This window comes from Dicentrarchus labrax, unplaced genomic scaffold (genome assembly GCF_905237075.1).
Source record: "Dicentrarchus labrax unplaced genomic scaffold, dlabrax2021, whole genome shotgun sequence".
Classification (NCBI taxonomy): domain Eukaryota; kingdom Metazoa; phylum Chordata; class Actinopteri; family Moronidae; genus Dicentrarchus; species Dicentrarchus labrax.
The window spans coordinates 3,982,940-4,007,324 of NW_026136710.1; the positions used below are offsets into that span (position 1 = coordinate 3,982,940).

Sequence of the window (24,385 nt, forward strand, 5' to 3'; positions counted from 1 at the left end):
TTTTTGACGTGACTTGATGATATGAGTCCAACTTAAAGTTTTGACCATTGATCAAACAAAACAAGACTTTTGCAAACTTTATCTTGAGCTTTGGAGAGATTACGATGGACATATTTCACCATTTTCTGAAATTTTATAGATAAAATGAGGGTTTTAATCTTTAAAATGCGTCTTTTCCATCTTGAATAAAACTTTAACGGGGCAACAATGCACATGGTACGACTAAACAGACTAATAAAAACAAAGAAAATCAAGTTTTTAAGTTGGATTTAGGGATGCAACAAATGATTATTTTCATCAGGGCTGCAAACTTTAGATCGATAAACAATAATCAGCAACAATTCTGATAGACAAAAGTCATTTTTGAGTGAACAAATGTGAAAAATCTGCTGCTTTCCCCTTGTCTCAACATGGTAGTAAACTGTATATTTTGGTGATTTTAGACTTGACTTGATTCTTGAGTCCAACTTTAAAAACCCCTCATATACCCAATAAGTTATACCATGTGCATTATCCAACTATAGACACATTTACGAATTAAAAGTGCAAACAAATGACAAATTAAATCTAAAAACTGTCCCACTGGATACATATTAGGCTCATATTGAGCTGCATCGCCTGGTGAAGCATCAGTGTTGGTCGGCTTTCCTGCCACGAGTTTGCCCCTCACAGCTCTGACAGAAAAACCTCCAAAGCTACAACATGGAAAACACTCTTAAAGTCTAAAGTCACAATATATGCAGCTGAGATTCTTCAACTGAGGCTCGTTTCACTGCTGTTACTTGCAGAAAAGTAGTTTTCTGTTAAAGAAAAGAGGCTTTTTTTTCTCTTCGAGCTACTTACGTGTAACTGCTGGCTGTGCGATTTGTGAAAGCGACGCCTCTGAAATCCACAGAGTTTGAGGCTCTCCTTGTGTCTTCTCTTCTTGTGCAGGTTAAGTTTTCTCTGATTTGATCCTGACTTTGTTCTATTTTATTGATTTATTTGGCTTCCTCAGTGTCTCTTCGTCATCCTCTCCACGTTTTTCTCTCCACAGAAGGAATGAATGGCTCCGTCCTCCTCCTCCTCCTTCTGCCCCAGACAGACTACCGTTGGGAGAGAGGGATGGGGAGTGACTGACCCGTTATAGCTCCCTCCCCCTTTCCACCAATCACTGCTGCTCACTGCTGCACTCATGAGCATTAAATTATTCATTTACTGTCACAATAAGTGATTAAAATTGCTGTGTGAGTGAGTGAAAAAGCTGCATTAAAACCAATATTTATCCAATTAAAGTGTGGGATCTGTGATTGGTTCCCATGAAAACATCATGGCAGTTAAGTTAAGTAAATTTTCATGCTACTTTATACAACATTTCAGAGGGAAATATTGTACTTTTTACTCCACTACATTTATATATAAAAATATATTATAATAATAATACAGAAAATAAAGTAAATTTTGTGTATATAGTCCAATATCACAATATGTAAAATACAATAAATAGTTATACAGTAAATTCAATCATCCAACAGTATAAAACATGAATAATATTACCTCTATTGTAGCCAGCTACAACATTTAAATGCATCCTAAATGTTATTGCATTGATAATAATAATAATCGAATACCATTAACACGTATTCATTTAACAACAAAAGAGCCCATTTTGGCCGCAAAGTTAATTTAAATTACAGCATTTTACTTAAATTAACGTTATTACTTTTACTTACGTAAAATCTCTGATAGATAAGTGATTGTATACTCTGTGACTGACTGTGTTGTTGGACGATATGTTGTCCATTTGCAGCTGAAACAAGGAAATCAAAATCAAAAAACAATATTCCTCAAATTAAAGGTTTTATTTGTAACTTTCATTAAACCGTTGTTAACAGCGACACCAGTGGCCGTTAAGTGAACTGCAGTCCGTCATTCTGGGTATCAACCAAAAGTGACAAACACGAGAACTGTAGTGGGTGACACGTTGGTGTTAACTATTATGTTATAATGTCACTGGTTATTGTTCAGCTAAGGCATAAAGGTCTGTTTATCGTATGCTTAGAGGCCTGTCAGTCATTTCACTTTCGTACCTGTGAGTTGTTGTTGTTGTTGTTGTTGTTCCTGCTAGTTTTGTGGTGCGTGTTGTGCTACGAGCGGGAGTTGATGGACTGAGATGCTAGTGCCTGTTGCACACCGTTGACAGTTGACACTGGCTATGAACCCACAGTAGCCTGTGTTTTGTTCTCTAATAAAGAGGGTTAGGGTTGAAGCTAGCTGACAAGTATACGTATGTTTTCTTTGTCTTCTATAATATTCAGTTTGGGTTTTTGACAATTAGCTGAAGACATCGCCTTTAGGAGATTACAATGAGCATTTTACACTTTTTATAAACCAACCAACAGCTGTCTGGAAACCGGTCCAAATGCAGTGAAAATCAAGAAGTCATTCGATATGTAACGCAGTTGTTGTCTCTGATTGCGCTCACTCTGTAAAGACAAGCTATTGGCGCAGTATTACATGAACATTTGAATAGTCTACATGTTACATTCTCTCTAAATCCGTGTCCTTAACCTTTCCCGAGAGGCTAACAGCTGACAGTCAACAGCCAATGCAGATGGCTCACATACTGAAGGCATGTCAGTCTATATGCTGCACAGCCACACTTAGCATTATTTCCAGACATGTGTCCATGCGTGCACCATCTCCCATTCCCCAGTCTCCATTCTTTTTTTTCTTATCGGTGCCAAATTCAGTAGAAATAATACGGCGCCTGCTCATAGGAAGGCGGTGTTGAGGATTGGCCCGTCTGAAGAACAGGAACGGTGCAAGACAACAACTTTTGTACATTCAAGCGCGCTTTGCACGACAGCGAACGAGCATGAATGGACTATTTTGAGACTGTTGTGACTAGGAGTAGAACAACTGGTGCCAGGACCTCAGTGCCCTCTTATTTGTGCTCCTCGGTCAGTCAAATGAGACTTGAATGGAGTGAAAACACAAGGGAAGTCTCATGACTCGGTCCGGGAGTTTCTGGCTAAACAGCCCTGCAGTTTATTGTCAATAATAACAGCCCTGATGTTATCCATCAACTCTCTGGGATCGCTGGGACTCTCACTGACTTTCACTTTGACTTTCAGTCAGAATGAAAGCAATAATCTGCAGTAGAAATACTCCAATAATACACCGATTCCTCCAATAAATGCAATTTGAGCTGCAGTGTTAGCTTCACTGTCTGACATCTGAATACTTTACAGGTATTTATATTTATTTTAATTGTGATCTAGCAGCATGTTGTACTTTTGAATACATTGCTTTTATTTTATAGATTCATGCTTTCTGAATTAAATGATCATATGTTTGTCCAGGGGTTTGAAACCAGTGTTTAAAATTCGGTTTTGGGGTGGAAACACTTCCATTTATGTCCAAAGGGGTCGCCAGAATCAACACAAAATTAAAGTTCCTTGTAGGTGCTTTAATCTGTACAATAAAGTGTAAAAAAATATCCACTTGTGGCTTTAAAAAGAACAAGTAGTCTGACACACATAAAACTGTATCATGTAATTTTATACACTTTGGTTTTTGCACATATTAAAGGTCCAGTGTGTAACATTTAGGAGGAACTATTGGCAGTAATTTAATATAATATTCATACGTATGTTTTCATTAGTGTATAATCACCTGGAAATAAGACTTGTTGTGTTTTTGTTACCTTAGAATGAGCTGTTTTTATCTGTAGAGGAAGCAAGTCCTGGGTTTTATACACTTTCTGCAGTAAAATTCCTATCAGATGAGGGACCCTGGGACAAAATCTTATTAAAAAATGGGGGTTTGTGGTCTAATTTGAGTCAGTTTAGTGGCGCTTGACATGAAAAAGTTTTAAAAACCCACTGAGATAAGGGCTGTATAGTGAGAGCACGCCCTGCCAAAGACCTTTAACCGTAACTTAAAACCAAGGAGGAATTAACTCTTATCTTCTAAAGCTTTTCTGCCCTGTAATTACTCTTAAATGTGATTATACGATTTAGATAAGTTCTGTTATATGAAAGACATTTTAAAAAAGCATTATTTTGTTATTAGCATAACAATTTAAGGGTCCAGTCTAATAACGCCTCCTTTTATCAGCCCCTGCTCCGTGGTGGTCTGCCTACACTGTGAGGGACTGTTGGGAGGAGGGGGGGGTTTCTTTCTTTCTTTCTTTTTTTTTGTTTTTTTGTGAGGTGTGATGAGCTGTCGGATTTCCCCCCTTCGAGGCTCAAGGTTCAACACATTCCTGGCTGCACTGGTCAGTATGATTTTAATCTGTTTTCACAGGCAGGCAGCACAGACAGACACAATCTTGTTTGGAATTCCAGTCCCCACTTCACTGCGAGACCTTCAGTGTCTCCTCGTCGACATACCAGAGTGGGGCATCAAGGGTGGCAGACGTTTCTTTTCTCGTGTCCCACATGTGCTCACCATCGCTGGATATCATATCTCCACACTGTCATATCTATCCAGGAGGCATCGCCCTGGAGGCTCACACATAGCTTTTGTCACAGCTGAAAAAACAAAACGTAAAAAAAAAAAAAAAAAAGGGGGAGTTCAGGCGACGTCAGAGGCCGGCGAATCATGGGTGTTTGATTCAGGAGAGGAGAGTGTGTTTGTCACTTCACAGGGGCCCCGAGTCAAAGTGCAGGATTAAGTGTGAAAGACACACCAAAACCACTTTGAGAAGCATGAGCAGGAGGAGATGAGCTTGTGACACCGTCGAGGTTGGCTGCTCTTAATGACAAGAGGGGAGGGGAGAAGATGGAATAACTTGTCAGTTCAACCACAAACGGGTATGAGAAGTGCAAAAGCGGTCTGAGAAAACTCGCAAGGCATTGGGGGTTTTAGATGGATGGCGAGCATTGGCAACATCTAATTAAATGAACTATCCCATCAAGCTGAAATGCAGAGTTTTGATTGTAGAGTAAACTAACAGAACGACAGAGTGACAAATTTATAGCCTCGGCAATGTCAGCAAGTGCTTTCTCAGACACATCAAATAATCATGTGGTAGTCGCCCATTACACAAAATCCCAGTTTAAATTCCATTTAACAGCCACTTTGGTAAATAGTGGTCTATTTTTAAAAGTAAACTTGAGTTCATACAGTCACTTTCTCAAAATTAGAAACCTTCAAGAAAATACACAAATAATTTACAAAAAAAAGTAGATTAGGGTTTTAAAATTTGAGTATGTCAGTGGCATTACACAGTCGCCTTGGGCAGGCCATATGGGGGGGTGGACTGTCGCTAAATAATTCAGTTAAACGCGGCCTAAAATCTCAACAGACACTCATTAATTAAGCATCAAAGTTCATTCTGGGACAAAACAATCGACGACTCAAGGTCCACTTACTGAGCTTTTTTTTTGAGTTTGTTCGGTGGCTGTCGAGACTTTTAGGATCAGAAGTCGTAAGAAGTGTTACGGATTAAATAATTAACAGCTACTGAGCTCACGTGTCATCATATCCAACTCTGAGTCGACTCAATCTGTTGAAGAAGACCAAGTGATACGGTTGAAAGCTCTGGAAAAGGGTAGGAAGTGGACCACTACGCTGGGAAGAGTTTACGTAGTTTCCAAACAACCATAAAAGAAATAGTTCGACATTAATTTGGTTTTTGAGGAGATTTAGACCGGTCCGGAGAATATGAAGTTAGCTTAGCATAAAGACTGGAAACAGCTCGCTTGGTTCTGTATCAAAAGCCAACTAATTAACATGGTAATTAAGTGTTTTAACTGATTGAAATGTGTAAGATTTAGTGGCATCTAGCGGTGAAGTTGCAGATTGCAACCCCCTTGCCTCACCCTCCCCCTCCAACCACAAAAGAGAAACTACAGAAGCTGCAGAACTCTCTTAAAAAGGTCCTATACAGAGCTAGTGTTTGGTTTTTGCTTCAGGAATAAGAATAATAACTGAGACCTCAAGATGAGAGCGGTATCGATTTTCTCATCTATCGCTCGGCAAGACACCAAATAAGCATATTTTCCTAAATGTCCACCTCTTTCTATACTGGTAGACTCCACAGCTTTGACTATAAATTAGCCGATTGAACTAGAGTCAGTGACAACAACTATAACCCGCTACTGTTCTCCACAGTAACCAGCATTGTTGTTTGCTTTGCTCAGCTGCCAATCAGTTCACATGGCAGGTTAAGGGTCACAGCCCACATTAGGACAGGGCCGCCCACTCTCTGCAGGGAGCATTTCCTGTGGTAGTCTGCACGCTGCTGCCAATGGGAGGTCAATCACCAAGGGGCCAAAGGTCAAACAGGGTGTATGTATTAAGGAAATTAGTTTCTGCCGCTTAGATTCCAAATATGCAAAATATCCCGTCTGATTTTTACGCTTTAGTAAACACTGAAGATATATCACTGTATCTCTAAATGACCTCAGAGAGCACACTCATGAACGACTGGCATGTGGGAGGTTGTTGCTGAAGTCATAATATAAAGGATACCTGAAGAGCACAAGAAATTCTTCACATTTTCAACCTCTAAACAGAAATCTAACCCATTTAGCACCTACTCATTAACTTTAAAGCGACTGGACGGAAAACAAGTGACCTAAAAAAATACAAAAAAGCACTTGTAATTAGCTAAATTCTCATTTATTATTTATTTGTTTCCAGAACAAATAAACCTGGCAACAGACTCCAGAAGGCACTTACAAATAGTGGTGTGCAAAATTAATTTCAAACAAACAAACAAACACAAAAGAGTGCAGTTCAATGAATTCTTTTGTGATTTAGGGTCAGTGCAACAAGCTGTAAACACAACACTGGCACATTATCACCTGAAAAAGATACAGAGCAACATTAGCACTCATTAGCATTCATTTGGAGTCGCGTTTCTGGCAAACAAATGAATGGAAGTCAAATATTTGCTCCACCAACTCCATCTGTTACTCTGCGATTCAGTCACAAACAGTTCCCAACAGAAATCTTAGGGGGAAAACATCTTCACCTGTTATCCAGCCCTTGGTTACATATTCAAACATCTAATGAATGTCCACAGACTGTGCAGCAGATTTAAGTTGTATTTAAGTAGAGCCGAGTGGCAGTCTGTAGAAATCCTGTATTTAAAGGACCAGTCTGTAGGATTTAGTGGCATCTAGCGGTGCAACCAACTGAATATTGCTCGCTCTCTGAGCCCTTTTCCCGAGCCGATTCTTATATTCAGGTGATTTTACACTAATAAAAAGATACCTATGAATATTATATTCCATTTCTGCCAATAGATTCTCCTAAATGTTACACACTGGGCCTTTAAACATTGGTTTGAACCTCTGGAAAACACTACTAACACTACCATTAATATTACTACTGATCAGAAGGGATTATTATATTTTAAGTTATGTTGATGTGTACTTCATTCTCATGTCCTACAACTTGTAATCCTTCCTCAATAAAACATGTTTGACAAAAAATAAAGCAGAAAATATCTTTAAAAGATACAACATGGTGCTGAATGGTGATTAAAATCAGGTAACTACAGGTCTCCACTAACCCCTCAGGGAAATATCTGGCTCTTAAGTTGCTAAATGCTCCACTATGTTCACAAACTAGTGAGTTTTTTCACTGAAAACAAGTTCCCGCTGCTGGTGGAAACGACGCAGACGAGAGCAGTGAAACCTTCAGCTGAAAGAGGCTGAAAAAAAAGGTGGGTTTGTAGTAATTTTATCCATCGTCAAGATAAAAATATTGATTGGTGCAGTTTTAAAGCTCCAAATCTTGGTAAAAATCAACATAACGTGCATCTTATATCTCTCAACACCTTCAAATGCTTTCCTTTCTTCTTGTATAATCCATAAAAAGCTCAAGTGTTTTGACAGCTACAAGTAACCTGCAGCTTCTCAACAGTAGATAAATAAATTACAAATACCTGAAACAGCAGGGGAGATGCGCTTTACAAATCAGTAACATGTGTATCTTTACATAATCACTTTAAATAAAGCTCTGAAAGCGTCTCGGACGTTGGACACAGATCAATAATTACGGCGGCATCTGGCAGTCAAGTTAGGGACTGAACTCCTCTCCTGGTTGTACGGACGATCTGACATTATGATTATCTTTTAGTTAGAGTAAGAAAATGTTTCCAAGACTTCACATTTCACAGTAAACAAAGCGTTGTCATTGTCATCTAAGCCCAGGGTCCCCAGGCGCCAGTGGGGCCTGGGTCACATCTGGGGTCATCAGCAGGGAAATTTATTGGCACGGCACTCTTCTGGTAGCGGTAGAGCCTGTTGAGGAGATAATCCACCACTGTGGGGTACTGAGCGGATACTTCATTCCTCTCCTCTGGATCTTTCTCTATGTCAAACAGCATCACTTGCTTCAGCGGAGGCACATCCGAGGGGCTCGAGCTGTTGTCGCCGGGCCGGGGGAACCAAACGTCACAACCTGGAGGACATAGGTACATTTTGAGGAGCTTTTCTTGAGTATTTCCTTTAAATGCTAATAATAAAAGTATAATAGTTTTTACTCCGCTACAATAATAAAAAGATATACAATACGCTTCTAAAATAAAATACACATTTGTTAAAAGATTCAAACTAGTGGATCCCAACATTTTTGGCTTTTGACCTCTGACAAATAAAAGCAGTGTCTCGTTGGGGCCCCTTGTCACATTTCTTTGAGTTGTTAGCAGTTCCACCAAAGAGATATTTCCCCTCTAAACCTCTCTGTTGGTCCAAAATAAATCATATTTTTCCTGCTCCGTTAGTCATCTCACAATCCTTTGGAGGGGAAAACCCCTTTAAACAAAGCAGCCACAAAAATAAAATGCTGCTTATACATTCATACACAATTATTAACAATCTGATGTTATGTGTATACCCTCTTTTTAAATATGTTTGCAGCCAAGTAGCCCCGACCAGCTTCAAACCAGTTTGGTAGAATAAAAATATCTTTATAAAAGAGGTACAATACATTTAAGAAACACTGTCATATATAATAATATATGAGTCACAGCTGCCTTTGTTCTATGTAACAAGTACTTTTACTTTCGATACTTTACTCTTCTGTACTTTTACTTAAAGCAGCAACAAGAGACTCTCATTTTGTGTTGATTTTGGTGGCCCCTGTGGACAAAAGCGGTACTGTTTCTACTGCCTTTTTCATTGATTTCAAGAGGAATCAGACCAAATCCAACCCGGTGGCAGATATTAAGAATAACTATATAGAAATAACCAATCTTCTCTCTGATCAGGTCATATAGAGGCATCAGTATTAAACCGACACCAGTTAAAAACTCATTGTTTAAGTGGCATTTATTGGTACTTCTACTTAAACTAAAAGGACACTTCATCCAGCAGTGATTAGCAGAGATAAGAAGTGAATGTCTGTTCGTAAGTGTGCTTGATTTTCCGCTCCCCACTTAGACTAAACATGTCATTATGGGTGACAGAAGATACTGACCTGGGTAGCCCGTCAGCAGCTTCCAGTTTGAGGATCGAATGGCAGCGTGAATGGACACATTGAAGCCAGAGTTGGCCCGGGAGTCTCCGCTGCCCACCTGAGCCAAAGTTAACCGACGCTTCGTGCCAGGACCTGCAGAGAGCAGAGGACAGAGCTGATCATGGAGGTCATCCATTGTTAAAACAACTAGAAACTGCTGATTAAGATGATATTAAGACTACCACTGGACACAAAAAGCCCTCTGTGGATGTCTGTGTAAACCACACTCGTAGGTAGACTGGCACCAAATGTCAGCGCATACCTGGGAATCAGGATCAAGTGAAGGTGTGAAAATAAAATAAACTTAATAAGAACAAACTTTTGGTGCAGTAAAAAGCAACAGTGAAACAGCAGGAATTGAGTGGGTTCAAAACAATCCTCCCTTTAAGGACAGAAATTGTGTGAATTCTCCTCAAACCCATGGAACTTTTTGGGGGGGGAGGGAATTTGACAAATATGGTGGTAATGTGGTCAACTCAGCACCAGTCTTTCATTTCTGCCAAGCACAATGAATAATCTGCCGTTACTGCAAGCGGGCAGATGTAAAAAAAAACGGTAAGCAAATGAGGAACAAGGGTCACGGTTACCAACTGGCATCATTTCACCACTTTCATAAGGCAAAAGTAAATAATTTATCCTCGTTCTGAGGGTGTCCAGACATTTCTGCAGCCTCCTGCCACGAGCTATTTCTGCTCTTACGGAAAATATCTCTCCCAGAAGTGAGCACACTCCGGCCTTGAGAGCATTCTCAGGTTCATGCCGTGGCTGACCCCGACAATGTGGTCCTGATTAGACAGATTTGCAAGTAATTTCGTTGTCCTGACGCTGTCAAAAACAAAGTATTTCCTCACATTCTCAGCGCACGGACAGATCCCCACCCACAGAAATCCCACGTTCCCATCGGAGCTCGTTTTATTGAGTCGATTCGACCACAGCGACATGACTGGAGAATTAAAACATTTCTGATCTCAGCGTTTTTGCGACCACATGATAAAAGCTCTGACAGCGAGTTCTTCACTGATCATTGCGCAAATGACATGTGGGTATCCTAATTGTTCTCACATGCATTAAAGCCGGGTTGCTCAACGCGGAGCGATCCCTGGAACAAACAGTAAACAACAGAACCGCAGTAGTGCCAGATTCAGGTGGTCATACCATAATGTAAGCAGGTGGGATGATAAATGATTTGGACTCAGGATTGGATTCATTTTGGGGGGCTCTTGCTCTTCTATGCTTGCTTTTTTTTTTTTAGGAAAGAGGCCTCAAATGCCAACACACTGTCCATTTCTTACATTCATTCTTTGCACGAGCACAGGCTTTGCTCATCTGGATCCACAGCGGGGAGAATCCACAAATGGGCTCAAGAAGAAGGAAGGGGAGGGACAGCGGGAAGAGACCCTGAGAGGGAAATTTGGGGGGGTGATTTAAGGCTTGGGCCAAGTCCAGGGTTTCTTCCCGAGAAGCGAGAAGTTCAGGGACCCCTCTGTGACCCATTTAGTCGGGATCCCTCTTCTCACACAGAGCGAGGGATTTTTGAAAAGCAACTTGAAAGGATAAAGTATGTAAAAAAAAAAAAAAAAAAAAGCCTTTTCATGAGTTAAATAGAGAAACCGAAAAAGAAGCATAAAGAGAGGCTGAAAGAAATGGAGAAGGAACGCAGAGAGCCGGGGGTCTTAAAGAAGAGAGGCTGCGTTAATGGGAAAGAGGGAGGAAAGAAAGGAGGAAGCTCAGGCTGGAATGCATCAGGAGGAGCTGGTTGTCAACTGTGGTGGCGGGCGATAAAGATTCAAACATAAAACATGAAAAGCTTGTAAAGCAGCAGTGTTGTTCTTAACTGGGTTCTGTTATCATCCCAGTGATTTAGATGGTAATGACCAGCAGTGAACTTACGATGGCGATAATTTCAGCTCCACTGGGCTCAGAGCTTGTATAAACAGCCACGACTCAAAAGTGCTATAAATCAGTGATGGGACGATACGTAGATATTTAAACTGAGGTTATCTGTTTTCCCAGTTGTTCTTGTTTGCTTTGTTTATATTTATTTCATTTTATTGTCATTATTCTCGATCATGTGTAATGTTAAAGGATTTACTCGTAGTAACAAACCCTGAAGAGAATTAATACCAAAATCTGCAGTTCCTCTTCAACCCGACTGCCCCAGAGTGGTTTGTTACACAGAATCATTTGGGAAGTTATGGCAGAGGATTGGATGAACCATCCGTCTATCATGGGCAAACTTTACTATATATAACGCAGTCAAACTCGTACAGAAGTCAGAAGAAGAGTGAAAAGCCTTCAGCGCTGTTCTTTGATCTTCTTTCAACAAAGAAACACTCTTTGATTCTGATATAACTGATGAACAGCTGCTACGCCAACCTATTTAGCAGCCGCGTCACACACACTTAGTGTTAAACCATGCCCGTATGCAAGAGGCATTCCCGCGTAATCTTGTGATGCCTCAGTGTTTTAGCGTCTTTGAGCTAATTGTCTTGTTTTTATGGCCCACAATTACATTTTCTGGTCTCACTGCTCTCATAAACCATGTTTCTCAAAATGTGGTGGAGACCAAAACAGAGCTAAAACGACGGTAAATATTGGACTTATATTCTCTGGGCGATGAGAAGGAGTCCAAATGAATACTAGATGTGTAAATAGGCAACTGTTTGGCTAACATGACCGCCGTATGAACTTCATAAGGAGATAATATGCAAGTGTTGTGCATGTAGTGTTTGTTCTGCTGCACCTGTGTGGCCAAAATAAATCAATTAATGAAGCTTGAAACTGCAGAATTGACCCTTCTGATGTAGGATAAGCATGCCACTGTGAGGACGCTACACTACCTACCATCTGTGCTTTTAAAAGTTAAAGTATATGTGGAGAAAATGTGCTCAATCTTTCCCCATCCTCCTTTTGTCCCTACAGCCCTACTCAAGGTCCCCAGTTTGAAAACCGCTGTTCCAGGATACTTACCACAGAGAGGAAAACCACTGTACCTCCAGGAGATGAACGTTATACCTCTACGGCGGATCAAAGGGAACTCATCTATTCTGACGACCCATTATGTGCCCATTATGCTACATCTGTGAAACATTTCAGCCCAAAAATGCACTCCTCCTATACCTCTACTATTTTTAAACGTGTAACTTAGGTGCAGCACCCTCCACAATGTCAGAAACAGTGGCCTCAGACCGGGACCAGGACCACCTAATATTAAAGTGGTTTAAACAAGAATGAGCCCACTCAACTGTGTCTGACAGCAGTATAAAATAACAGACAGTCACAAGACCTATTTCCTGGAAACCTCCCTACAATCACAGAGTTTAAACTGTAAGCACACACACACACACACCCTGCCCTCCAACGTCAACTATCTCAGATTACAACACTGTTGACTGATTACAGATTCAAAAGAGGACTGATTAGAATTTCAACCTTGTGCTATCAGCATTTCCTCACATGTAAACAGAATAACAAACACTTTATGAGGGACGGCAATCAGGAAATGTGGCTAAAATGTGAGAAAAAATAAAGCAAATTAAAGGAATATGTTCTTAAATGATTCAGATAACCTTTAAGTGGAAGAAGTTATAATTGTAATTAAAATAATAAATCATGACATTAAAAGTAACACACATTTAAAATCAACTCACCTCCAGCCAGATTCCTCATAACTGTAATCCACTCAAACAAATGTTCAAACTCTCATAATAAACACACAACGTGGCTTTTCTAAGACGCTAATGTGAGTTTAGTGAGATGTTACGTAACGCGCTATTCTTAGGCCCCAGTCTGCTTTGACTTGAGTTAATTTGATTCACGATGTCTGGTATTTGTGATGAATACCGACTCAAACAATGAGCCCTTGATACTTGTGGCCATGTTGGGAAGAAAGTAGTAGAATTACAACATTAGAAACAAAAAGAAACACACACACACACACACACACACACACACACACACACACACACACACACACACACACACACACACACACACACACACACACACACACACACACACACACACACACACACACACACACACACACACACACACACACACACACACGATAGACATCACACACACAGAGAGGAGGAGAGGCTACATCAGGTTTCCATCACCTCGACGTGCTTTATCAAGTTGTTGGCACGTGAATAATGGCTGAAATGGTTTAAAGTGGCTAACAGTGTGCATGTACTGGTTGGCTCCCACAGTTCGAAGACATGCAGGTTAGGTTAACTCGTGATGGTATCCAGAAGGGCTTGTAAGACGGTCGAATACTAGCTTAAAAACTCCCTTCCTGTAATCTAACATTCACTCACCCTTCATGCTGTGATTGGTACGACTCCAAACTTCTCTCTCTACAGCTCTTTGTTCATTCCTGACACAACTATTTTTGTCCCTTTCAACTTGGAACGACAATGAAAATAAAATGTGCGCCGTTATCCCTGTATTTAAACAATACTGTGTCTGCCCTCTCTCTTTTCACTCTCAACACATGATCTGACAACACGTCAACAAGTTCAAACCACGGCTTCTTTCTCACCTCGGTATAGTTGACCAATCACTATATGGAAAATTCTGAGGGAAACACGATCGTCGGTACACATTTTCATGACAATCTATCCAATAGTTGTTGAGATATTTCACTTTAAACCACATAGTGTCTCAACCTCATGGTGGCATGAGAGGCAAAGTCAGCGGGACTCCTCTGGGAACCATGGGAACATCCCAATCAATCAATCAATTCAATCTATTGTCCTCCAAGGGGGAAATTCATGTCCACATCACTGCACCTGCAAGCAACACCATACACTCAACAAAGAAACACGGTATCCGCAATTAACAAATCCACAAAGAAAAACAAACAATCAAATAAATAAATAATACATGACAGGTTACACACTCAGCGTGCTCCTTTGTTTAGAGCAGCAATAGCTGCAGGGATCAGGCTTTTTCCATAGCGAGCTTTCTTGCACATCAGAGTTCGGTACCTCCGCCCAGAAGGCAGTGGGGTGAGATATTGATTGAGTGGGTGTGTAATGTCCAGTTCTATGGCCCTGTTGTTTAGTTCTGTGAGATTGGGTGTGGGGGGAGTCCGATTATCTTGGCCACTGTGTTGGTGATGTGTGTGAATTCTGTCCGGTTGGTGACAGTTAGCATGTTGTAGAAACAGGAGGAGCAGTATATGAGGATGGGCTGGATGATGCTTTCATACAGGATGGGGGGGAAACATAAAGTCCTTTGAGTTTACGGATGACAGATAGTCTGTGTATTTCATTCAGCATTCCACATTTACTGTATATTGAAAAATGTTTCATAATCTAATATTAACTTTAAAATCTGAGTTTTCTGGGAATACTTTCCTCATTTCAGGTGCAATTCCATTTGCTTCAGGAAGTTTCTCAAAAAAACACTCAAGCACAAAAACATGCGGCTCCACTGGTATAAAATAAACCGAATGCAATCTAAGTTTCCAGATATACATGAGGAAGTTAAATAATCAAATTGTGCTATGAATATTTTTCGCAGTGAATCTCTGCAGCGTATGTCAGTCAGTGTTTGTCATGTATAAATTCAGTTAGCTCACCTGGTAGAGTGCGTATCACCATCAAAGCTGAGTCCTTACCTCAGCAGCTTGAGCCCTTCACTGCACATCATCCCCTCTCTCCCCCCCCTCCCTGCCAATCACTTTTTACCAGGTCTGGTTTGGATACATACGTACACACACTGCACATACACAGCTTAACACAGTGTGGGAACTTGACTTCAACAAATCCACAGATGAAACCCTGCTGGAGGTATTAGGCCTTAATCTTATGTGCTCTGATGACAGTAGAGACAAGACTGGAAAAAGCCTCGTCTGTGTTCATTGGATGTATGCATGTGAACTTACACGGAGCGATGTCGATATACCGAGGGTCAATGTTGTGCAGCAGCTCCAGTCTGGGTGAGGCAAACCCTTTGCTGTAAGATAAAAAAGGCAGTGTAACTCTTTAACATATGGATACACAACCAACACACACACACACAGCACGATGTCTGACTCATGCACTGTAAAATCCTCTGGGATCTGTAAATCTAAACCAGCTGGCCGTTGTTCACCAGGCAGTCATACGCTCTGACCGCACTCCACCACAGAGAAAACACACTGCTCTCACTGACCACAGTGTCTGATAACACAACTAAAATAACTCTCGCTCTCTTCTGCCTGCCTACTGTTCCGGGGCCTTCATTTGGTTTATAATTTCCCGAGCTGTGAGACTGCTGTTTGTCTGTAACAGAAGCGCCAATTAAAAACCTAAATGAAACTGTAAAGCAGCGAAAACAAAACAGCAGTTTGCGCTCTGCGTTGTTGTGCAGCTCACACGGCAACGCCAGCAGCCTGGCGGTCAGCTGATGTGCGTCAGCCAATCGAGTCAAGTGGAGGCTGTGAGTAGTAGTTTGTGGTCCAGGCTAAGCCTTGATTTTCTGCTGGGGCTCTGCTGCAGCCCTCAATTTCACCTTCTTCACTGTGTCCACATTTAGTTTACAAATACAATGTGTCAGTCAAACAGGACTCAGTGACAGCTTGTGTGATGACCTGCACACAAACCAACATGGAAAGTTCATCTGTGGTCTGACAGCAGTTGCCTGCGACTTATTAAATCACTCTTTGCAAAAGTTCTCTAGAACATAAAAGTTAAACTGATTCAATATGTTACATATAAAAGAATTAAAACGTCTCAGGTATGTTGCCACATAAAAAGGATTTGTAGCTAAACTAATTAGCTTATCCAATAGCAGGCCTTCGGAGGTCTTAACAGGCAAAGGTGGGGATGGAGAGAGGATAAGAGAAAAGAAAGAAAGGGATGGAAGGACTAAAGATTTGTGTGAGAATGACTGATGGAATTTCCTTCTCTTTGAGCTCCCATTGCCACAGTAACAAAGAGCTTATTGAAGGAGCAGGGGCTCCGACAAGAAAAAGACGCTGGGTCAGGGAGACAGGCAGAGGGAGTTGGAGCGAGAGCACATGGGGGGGTGGGGGGGAGGAAGGATCGGAAAGAGGCACAAAGAGAGGGCAGCCTGTCAAAACTCAAGAGCTGGTATTGCTCACGCTGTAAACTCAGGCCGCAGGCTGCTGACCTGCCACCCAGGAGACATTCTCAGCTGGGAGTTCAAGTCCCAGATGTGTGAGACCTGTACAACGGCCCGGCTCACCTGATTGTGTTCCACACGTTGAATCCGTCCAGTGGCTTTGTGCCGTTGGTGCTCCCTCCCGCCAGGCCAACGAGTGTTGGCAGCCAATCGGAGATGTGGATGAGCTCGTGGCTGATGGTTCCGGGTTGCTTTAGAAGCGGGCTGGCGACAAATCCGACTCCCCGGATCCCTCCTTCCCACAGTGACCACTTCCTCCCTCGCAGTGGCCAGTTGCTGCCACCGCACAGTGTTTGACCTCCGTTATCTGTCAAACAACCGCAGGGACAAAATGTAATCACACGAGGAGAAGAAAGACAAAGGGAATTTAAATCAGTGAATACATAAAAGGCATAAAGAGTCAGTGTACTGAATTAAATGCAAATGCAATTTCCACAGACTGAAGGGTGTAGAGTTTGGAAATATTGTTTTAAACATTAAGTTTATGGCCCTGGACAAACATTTTATCTTTCAAGACAGAAAGTAGACATCTGTATGATCATGAAAACACCTTCAAAGATGCAACCCGTGGTAAAAAAATAAATTTTCCTTTAAGGTTCGGGAAGAGAACGATATCCAACCGAGTGCTGAGCTCATATAGGGGTCTACAAACATGATCTGTGAGGTTGTGCCATAGATAAATAATAAGATCCAATTCAATTTAAGGAGAATGCTCGCCTGGCGCATGCATCAAAGCAGTTTACTTGTGTGTGTGTGTGTGTGTGTGTGTGTGTGTGTGTGTGTGTGGCTCACTAAATGGAGATGGGATGGGAAATATGTCATATGTCAGTTTTGAAGGAATATAAACCAAAAGTAAACCAAAGTTATACTATATATATATAGAATGATTTTGACCAGTTTTTTGTTATTACAATTCATCCTGAGGAGGATATAAATGTGCATTACTTTTAATATCAATCCATCTAATAGTTGTTGAGACATTTAACACAAAACTACAAGTGTGGACCTCATGGTGACGCTAGAGGCAAAAGAAAGTCATTAAGTTTCATCTGCTGGGAACCATGTACAAAATCCTGTACAGAATTTATGCTTAACCATCTGATAGATCTAGATAAGTGACCAGCTGGTGGCGCTACAGGGAAAGGTCAGGCGATCACCAAGCTCATTAGGATTCATCCTCTTGGGAAAATGAACGTCTCTACCAAACGTCATTGCGATCCATCCAGTAAATGTGGAGGTATTTCAGTCTGGAACAATGTGGTGGAACGACAAACACTGCCTCCCATTGAGTCATAACACGAGTGTGGCTAAAAACAAGTGATCTAAGACATTAAAACAACACGGCACTGTCGGTCCATTTGTTTCCCTTGTTAGACAAAAACTCCTGCACAATATCCAACCATTACACAAGTGCACTGCACACACACACACACACACACACACACACACACACACACACACACACACACACACACAGGCAGTTAGACCGGCTGTCATCATCCCAATAAGTCCAGTCCAGTATAAACACACTTGTCCAATCACATCCAGGCAGGGCTCCCCTTTCAGCAGCAGAGTGTCATGCAAGTCCAGGAAGTAGTCTGCCCCGATTCCCGAACAGTTCTGGAAAAGACCGTCTGCTCCCTTAATGCCTTTTCAAGCTGCTCTGGCTCTCCACCGGGCCAGCTCTCCCTTTCCCAGCTTTCACCTAAAAGCTCTCTCTCTCTCTCGCTCATTTGCTTACTGTAAAGTCGGTTTCGCAGAAAATTTCATCATAAAGGAATTTCAAGGTTAGGCCCTCGTTTATTTCCTGTTGAGTCTGACACATGTGGGTCAACAGTAACAGCTTTAACCCGAGTAAATGTTAAACTGTAAGCTGGACTAATAAAGCCACCGACAGGCCTTATTGATATCCGGTAAGGGATGTGTGCATTTATAAGCTACATCACAGGGAGGCAAAGTCCGATATTACATAACCGGTGCTCATCACGTTGACACAGAAGCAGGAAGTATTCAGGAGTATTTTTCCCCCTTCAGCTTCATCAGCAGAGTCTGCCCGGCATATGGCTGGCTGAGTCCTTTCGAGTTAGTTAGAGCCAAATGTGTGGAAGAACAATGAAACAGGCCACCTACCGCAGCCTCCACCACGGGCATAAGAAAAACCTCGCACTTTACTTTCACAGCATTGTTCCTGTCTTCTAATTACCTTTTAAAAACACCCCCCCCCCCCTTCTCCACTAAAAATAACCCTCAAAAGGAGTTACCTACTTCAGATGCAATTCATTACAAGTTCCACATGTGGAAACCCAAGAAGCAAGCACATGTTTAGATGACGCTTGCATACCTGGCTCTTCATCAGAAAGTCTATATGACGGGTTATTTAAGAGGTTCAGGGGCGTATATATGAGGAGATGAGCCAACTAAAAGAGTGAGAGAGTGATTTCTCTCTGTAAATCTCCACATCCTGCTTCCCAATGAGCCTAACTACATACAAAATCCCCATTAGAACAAATACAATATAACACTGCTCTCTAGTGGGCATCCAGAGTATAGAGTATAGTACAAAAGCTATTTTCAGTGTAACCAGACCAGGATTGGTGGAGAATTATGGTGCTAGAATTATGATTTTGGCATTGAAAATAAAAGTTGGCATTGAAACATTTCAGAGGTTTTTCTTTCTGCACAGTGCCAATACAACTTCTTTCAACACTGATATCCTTACATGTTTGGTGTTTCTCAATCATTCTCTATGGGCCTAAAACAGTGACATTCTAATTTTTCCATTGAAAATAAAATTTGCCATTGAAAACAAATCCTGGACTGAAAAAGTTAAACATTGAAACACTTGTAATTTTTTACGATTTTTTTCAATACAGATATGTTGCATGTTTGGTGATCCCAGAGGATCTCCAGCTATTCTCTATGGGCCTAAAACAGCAACATTATCATTTTGGCATTGAAAACAAATCCTGAAATTAAGAAGCAAAACATTGGCATTGAAACACCTGTAATTGTTGTCAGGTTTTTTCAGTACAGGGCCAATGCAACCTTTTTCATACACGTTTGGTGTTTCAAAATTATTCTCTATGGGCCTGAAACAGCAACATTATAATTTTAGCATTGAAAATAAAATTTTGCATTGAAACGCTTATAAAATCAATTGTAATTGTTTATGCTTTTTCCAATACAGATATCTTTTGCATGTTTGATGTTTCTCAGTTAGGATCTTCAGTCACTCTCTCTTTCATGGGCCTGAAACAGTGACATTATAATTTTGGCATCGAAAACAAATGCTCAACTGAAAAAGACAAACACAGAAAACAGTTGTATTGGCAGTTCACTGAGGGAAAAATCAATGGGTTTCAATGCCAATGTTCAGGATTTGTTTTCAATGCCAACTTTCATTTATTTTCAATGCCAAACTTATATCACCGTTTTGACCCCATTAAGAATGACTGAGGATCCTTACTGAGAAACAGGCCAACGGTTATCTGTTTCACGTGCCTTCCCTCTTGACCATGTCATGTAATAAAATATGTTATCCAACTCTCTGATGCTTTAACTCAATAAACCCGTCACCAGGCTGTCACCTGAACTCCTCTCGACTCCGGGAAAACCGGCTTTGATGCTGACAGAAAACGTGGTTTTGAGTCTGTGCACATAAAATGTAATTGCTCTTTACTTAGCGCTCTCTGATTTGGTTTCCACTCTGGCACACAATGAAAGACTCAGATGGGGAAAAAAAATAAATAGAAGCCGTGGAAAATATATCAACATTCCCAGAGCGGTTCACCTTATTATCCTATCTATGTATTAAAAACTTCACTCTTTCATTGTAGGTTTCCAATGAAATTGTAGAAGTTAACTTTAATAAAGTAAAGTGCTTAAACAATGAGCAGCATTTGCTTACATCTTTAAAACTTTTCCACAAGACTCTACAGGAGATAAAGTGTTCATTATTCGTCACTATTACTGCATCATCTAAGTGCTTTAATGCTAATCTAATGAGCTGTAACTACATCACTGTACGCTCAGTCAGACATAATATCTTCATCCTTAATTAAGTTCAAACCTTTAACTCGTGACTGTCTGTTGTTGCCATGACATTCATCTTCCCTAGAGGGTGAATCTTAATGATTTTAGTCATCCTCTGTCTGTTCCTCTAGCGCCAACATCAAGTTCATCCAGCCTCTCAGTACAAAAACATACCAGTGGAGAACACCAGGATCGTGTTGTCCCAGAGTCCTTCCTGCTGCAAAGCCAGAGTGATGTTGCCCACTGCCTCGTCCATGGCCGACACCATGCCCGCGTACAGCCTGCGCTCGGGGTCTTTGATGAAACTGTAGGGGGCCACGTAGCGCTCGGGCACCTGCAGCGGTGCGTGAACTGCTTGCAACGCCGCGTAGAGGAAGAGAGGCTGAAAGATAAAGACTCACATAGGACAACTACAGCAACCACTAGATGTCGCACTACGGCAGGACAGACTCATTTATTGATCATAGCTGCTTTAAGAAGTTGCATAGTCTCACTTTAAGAGTAGTTAGTACATACTGTATATTAGTGTGTGGTATTTAAATGAGACACAGATAAAGAAAGTCTCACAGGAAGGAGAAATAACTCCTCTTTATCAACCACTGTTGGTGTCAGCACAAGTTTCTCACTAAATGATGATAATTGATTAATTTAGTGATGGATTCTGAACATTTGAAATGTAGCATTTAAGTGTTTTTCCATTGAAAAGTATTCACACCTCTATATTTCCTTTAAATTGCACTGCTCTATATGTTTTGTATCCTGTGTAACTGATGGTGCATTGCTGTATTATATCTCTTTAGCCCCAAATAATATAAAAAATACAAAAAGAGAACCAGGTCTTTCTCCTCACCTCGTTAGAGTTGTGTTTTCTAATGATGCTGGTGGCCCTCTGGCTGAGCAGCTCAGTGGAATAGACTCCTTTGTACGCGGTGGCAACCTCCTCTCCGTCCCGCAGGTCCAACGCACAGCGAGTCAGGTTCAGAGCAGCGATGGGAGCGCAGCGGACATGAGTGAAATAGTCCTCGCTGCCTGTCAGGTAGCCTGGAGCAAACCGTACGCAGAGTCAGAAGACAGGAAATCCTCGAATACAGCAGCAAAGTTACATTTATTCTTAATGAAACATACCAAAGTACGTGTCAAAGCCTCGGCGTGTGGGCAGGCAGTCCTTCTTGTACATCCCCAGGTGCCACTTGCCCACCATGTGCGTGGCGTAGCCGGCCTCCTTCATCAGCTGAGGCAGCATTTTCTCATCCAGAGGCACACAGTAGGGCTGACAGGGCCAGATGATCTGGTGCTGCATGCCTGTGTGGATCTGAGGAGGACAAAACAAACACATATCATGAGGAAATAAACACACATTGTGTTGAAAATTACACACAAAAAAAGGGGAAACAGAAACCTCTGTGGGGACAGTGATGTTTCAACCAGAAGTTTCAAAATAAACGTCTACTTTCCGCCAGCGTCCAAATTAGATTTTCTTTCCCTGGAAAGTTTTTCTAAACTCGGAAAAGTGTACAAACCCCAAAAGTCATGCTCCGGAGTTTACGTGTCATCATGATACAGTGGACGCTCTTTAAGCATGAAGCTCTTTATGCTCACATAGTCAACTGATTGGATAATCAATTATCATTTTGAGTCATTTTTAGCTTCTCAAATATGAATATTTTTTGGTTTATTTTGTCTTCTCTGACAGTGAACTGAATATCTTCAGGTTGTGAACAAAATAAGACATTTAAGGACGTCACCTTGGAGCATTTTTCACCGTTTTCTGACATTTTATCAACAACAACTAATCAAAAAAATGACTGACAGATGAATTAATGTGAAAATAATCATTAGTTGCAGCCAAATTAGCTTCACATTTAAAGTAAATGAATAAAACAGCTCATTTTCTCCCAACAATATATACAAATAATATATAAAATAATATAATAAATGATGACGTATTATTATGGATTAAGATACCCAGAAGTAAATAAAGCAGCTCCACCTTTAACAGTGATGCTTACATAATATAATATACATTATATTTAGTGATATCTACTGTTCAAGTATATTTTGCTGCCAGTACTTATGTACATTTACTTATTGGTTTGATTGCAGGACTTTGTAACTTGTTTTACTTAAATAAACCCCTGACTACACAATTAAAACACAATAATTACTGCTATTTTACTTTTTATACTTTAAGATAGACTTTACTGATTGAGCTTCAGATACAACACAGCAGATAATAAAAAATACACATTAAATAAATAAAAAAAAACACAAGATAGAATTAAAAAAAGTATAAAAACAGTAAATAAACAGCTTTTTATAGAGATTAACGCATCATAATTTGTAGTGGACAACATTTACCTCCAGTGGAGTTGAAGCACAAGTAAATAAAGCATTAAACGTTTACCAGGATGCGGGTCTCACCTGGTACCTGCCCGTCATGAGCTGGTTCCTGGACGGGGTGCACAGAGGCTGCACATAGTAGTTCTCCAGGCGGACTCCTCCGGCGGACAGCTCGTCCAGGTGAGGGGTCCGGATCTCGGAGCGGTGGTAGCCGATGTCATACCAGCCGAAGTCGTCTGCCAGGATGAAGACTATGTGAGGCTGCCGAGCTAATAAAGCCGCCGGGAAACTGACGAGGAGCGCGGCGAGGAGCAGCGGACACACCGACATCGTGTTGTGGAGGAGAGTGAACACGGAAGGTCCGTCAGGTGGAGTTTAACGGTGGAAGAAGAGGAGCTAACATGGCGGGTATGTAGGCTTGGTTACTCGGTACTCTCTAGCGACGTGTCTTTATTGTAATAATACCAAAACAAACAATCACTAAGTTGTTATTAGAAGTTGGAACCGCCTCTAGCTGTTAGTTCCGGGGTCTGAAAGTTGAAAACGCTGCCGTAGCTGTAGTAGCCAATCAGATCACTGGAAAAACAGCCAATCACGTGAATGTGGGGAAGTAGATTTTTTTTATTATTATTATTTATTTTTTACATAACAAGAACTCACGCAAATTTAATATAATTTAATATATTAAAATAATAAGAAAATTTAGAATAATATTTAAAAAGGAAATCTATACAGAAATATGCTTTTTTTTTTTAAGTAAGAAGCAAAAAATGGATAATAACTTAAAATAAATATATAATAAGAACAAGAAATTAGTTGTATAAATATAAATATAAATATAAATAAATATGAGAAATGCCAAAAGTTTGAGTGTCATTCAACTTAAGTGATATACAATTTTAAAAAATCGGTTTCATCTGTATTTCTTTATCTAACCAACCAACCAATTCAAAGTTAAACCTTTTCTAAATCCCACAATGATGAATATAATATAATAAATAAACTTTGCTTTTACAGCCGCTGCTGCTTTTATGTCACTTTAAATTGATCGTTCAGCCTCTGGGAAGTTGCAATGGGCACTATTTCATACACAACAATATGTTTAACCAATTTAAATCAAGAAAACAAGAAACAGATTAATCGATAAGTAAAATATTAATCAGTTGCATCCATAATTTGAATATTTACTATTTTATTTTACATTAAATTATATTAATTATGCCAATATATTAGTTTTACTATATTGTTATTGTCCTTTTATGTTTATATTATATATAGTATATCATCATATTCTTTGATTTCCATAATATGAACTTAAAAAAAAAGGTATTGTAAATCTAATATCTGGCTTGTTTATTTTATTCAATTTAAATGTGAGAACTTCTTTCTTTATTATGTTTTGAACACTTTGGGGCTC

At 40.5% G+C, this 24,385-nt stretch overlaps 2 protein-coding genes across 3 annotated transcripts in view; both read right to left on the reverse strand.

Annotated features, from left to right (window-relative positions):
- lhfpl2a (LHFPL tetraspan subfamily member 2a) overlaps positions 1–1,090 on the reverse strand; it is a 39,725-nt gene extending 38,635 nt beyond the window's left edge. For both annotated transcript variants that reach the window (XM_051412878.1, XM_051412876.1), the window contains exon 1: positions 844–1,090. The gene's annotated coding sequence lies outside the window, so the exon portion shown is untranslated. The remainder of the gene's footprint in view (positions 1–843) is intronic.
- A 5,500-nt stretch (positions 1,091–6,590) lies between these two features.
- arsb (arylsulfatase B) lies at positions 6,591–23,511 on the reverse strand. The gene is made up of 8 exons (XM_051412868.1): positions 23,050–23,511; positions 21,754–21,940; positions 21,479–21,669; positions 20,803–21,010; positions 16,660–16,903; positions 15,356–15,426; positions 9,421–9,552; positions 6,591–8,403 (listed from the first exon to the last, which is right to left on the reverse strand). Exons 1-8 carry the CDS (start codon positions 23,296–23,298, stop codon positions 8,144–8,146), a joined length of 1,542 nt encoding a protein of 513 aa, XP_051268828.1. The 5' UTR covers positions 23,299–23,511; the 3' UTR covers positions 6,591–8,143.
- Positions 23,512–24,385: the final 874 nt, after the last annotated feature.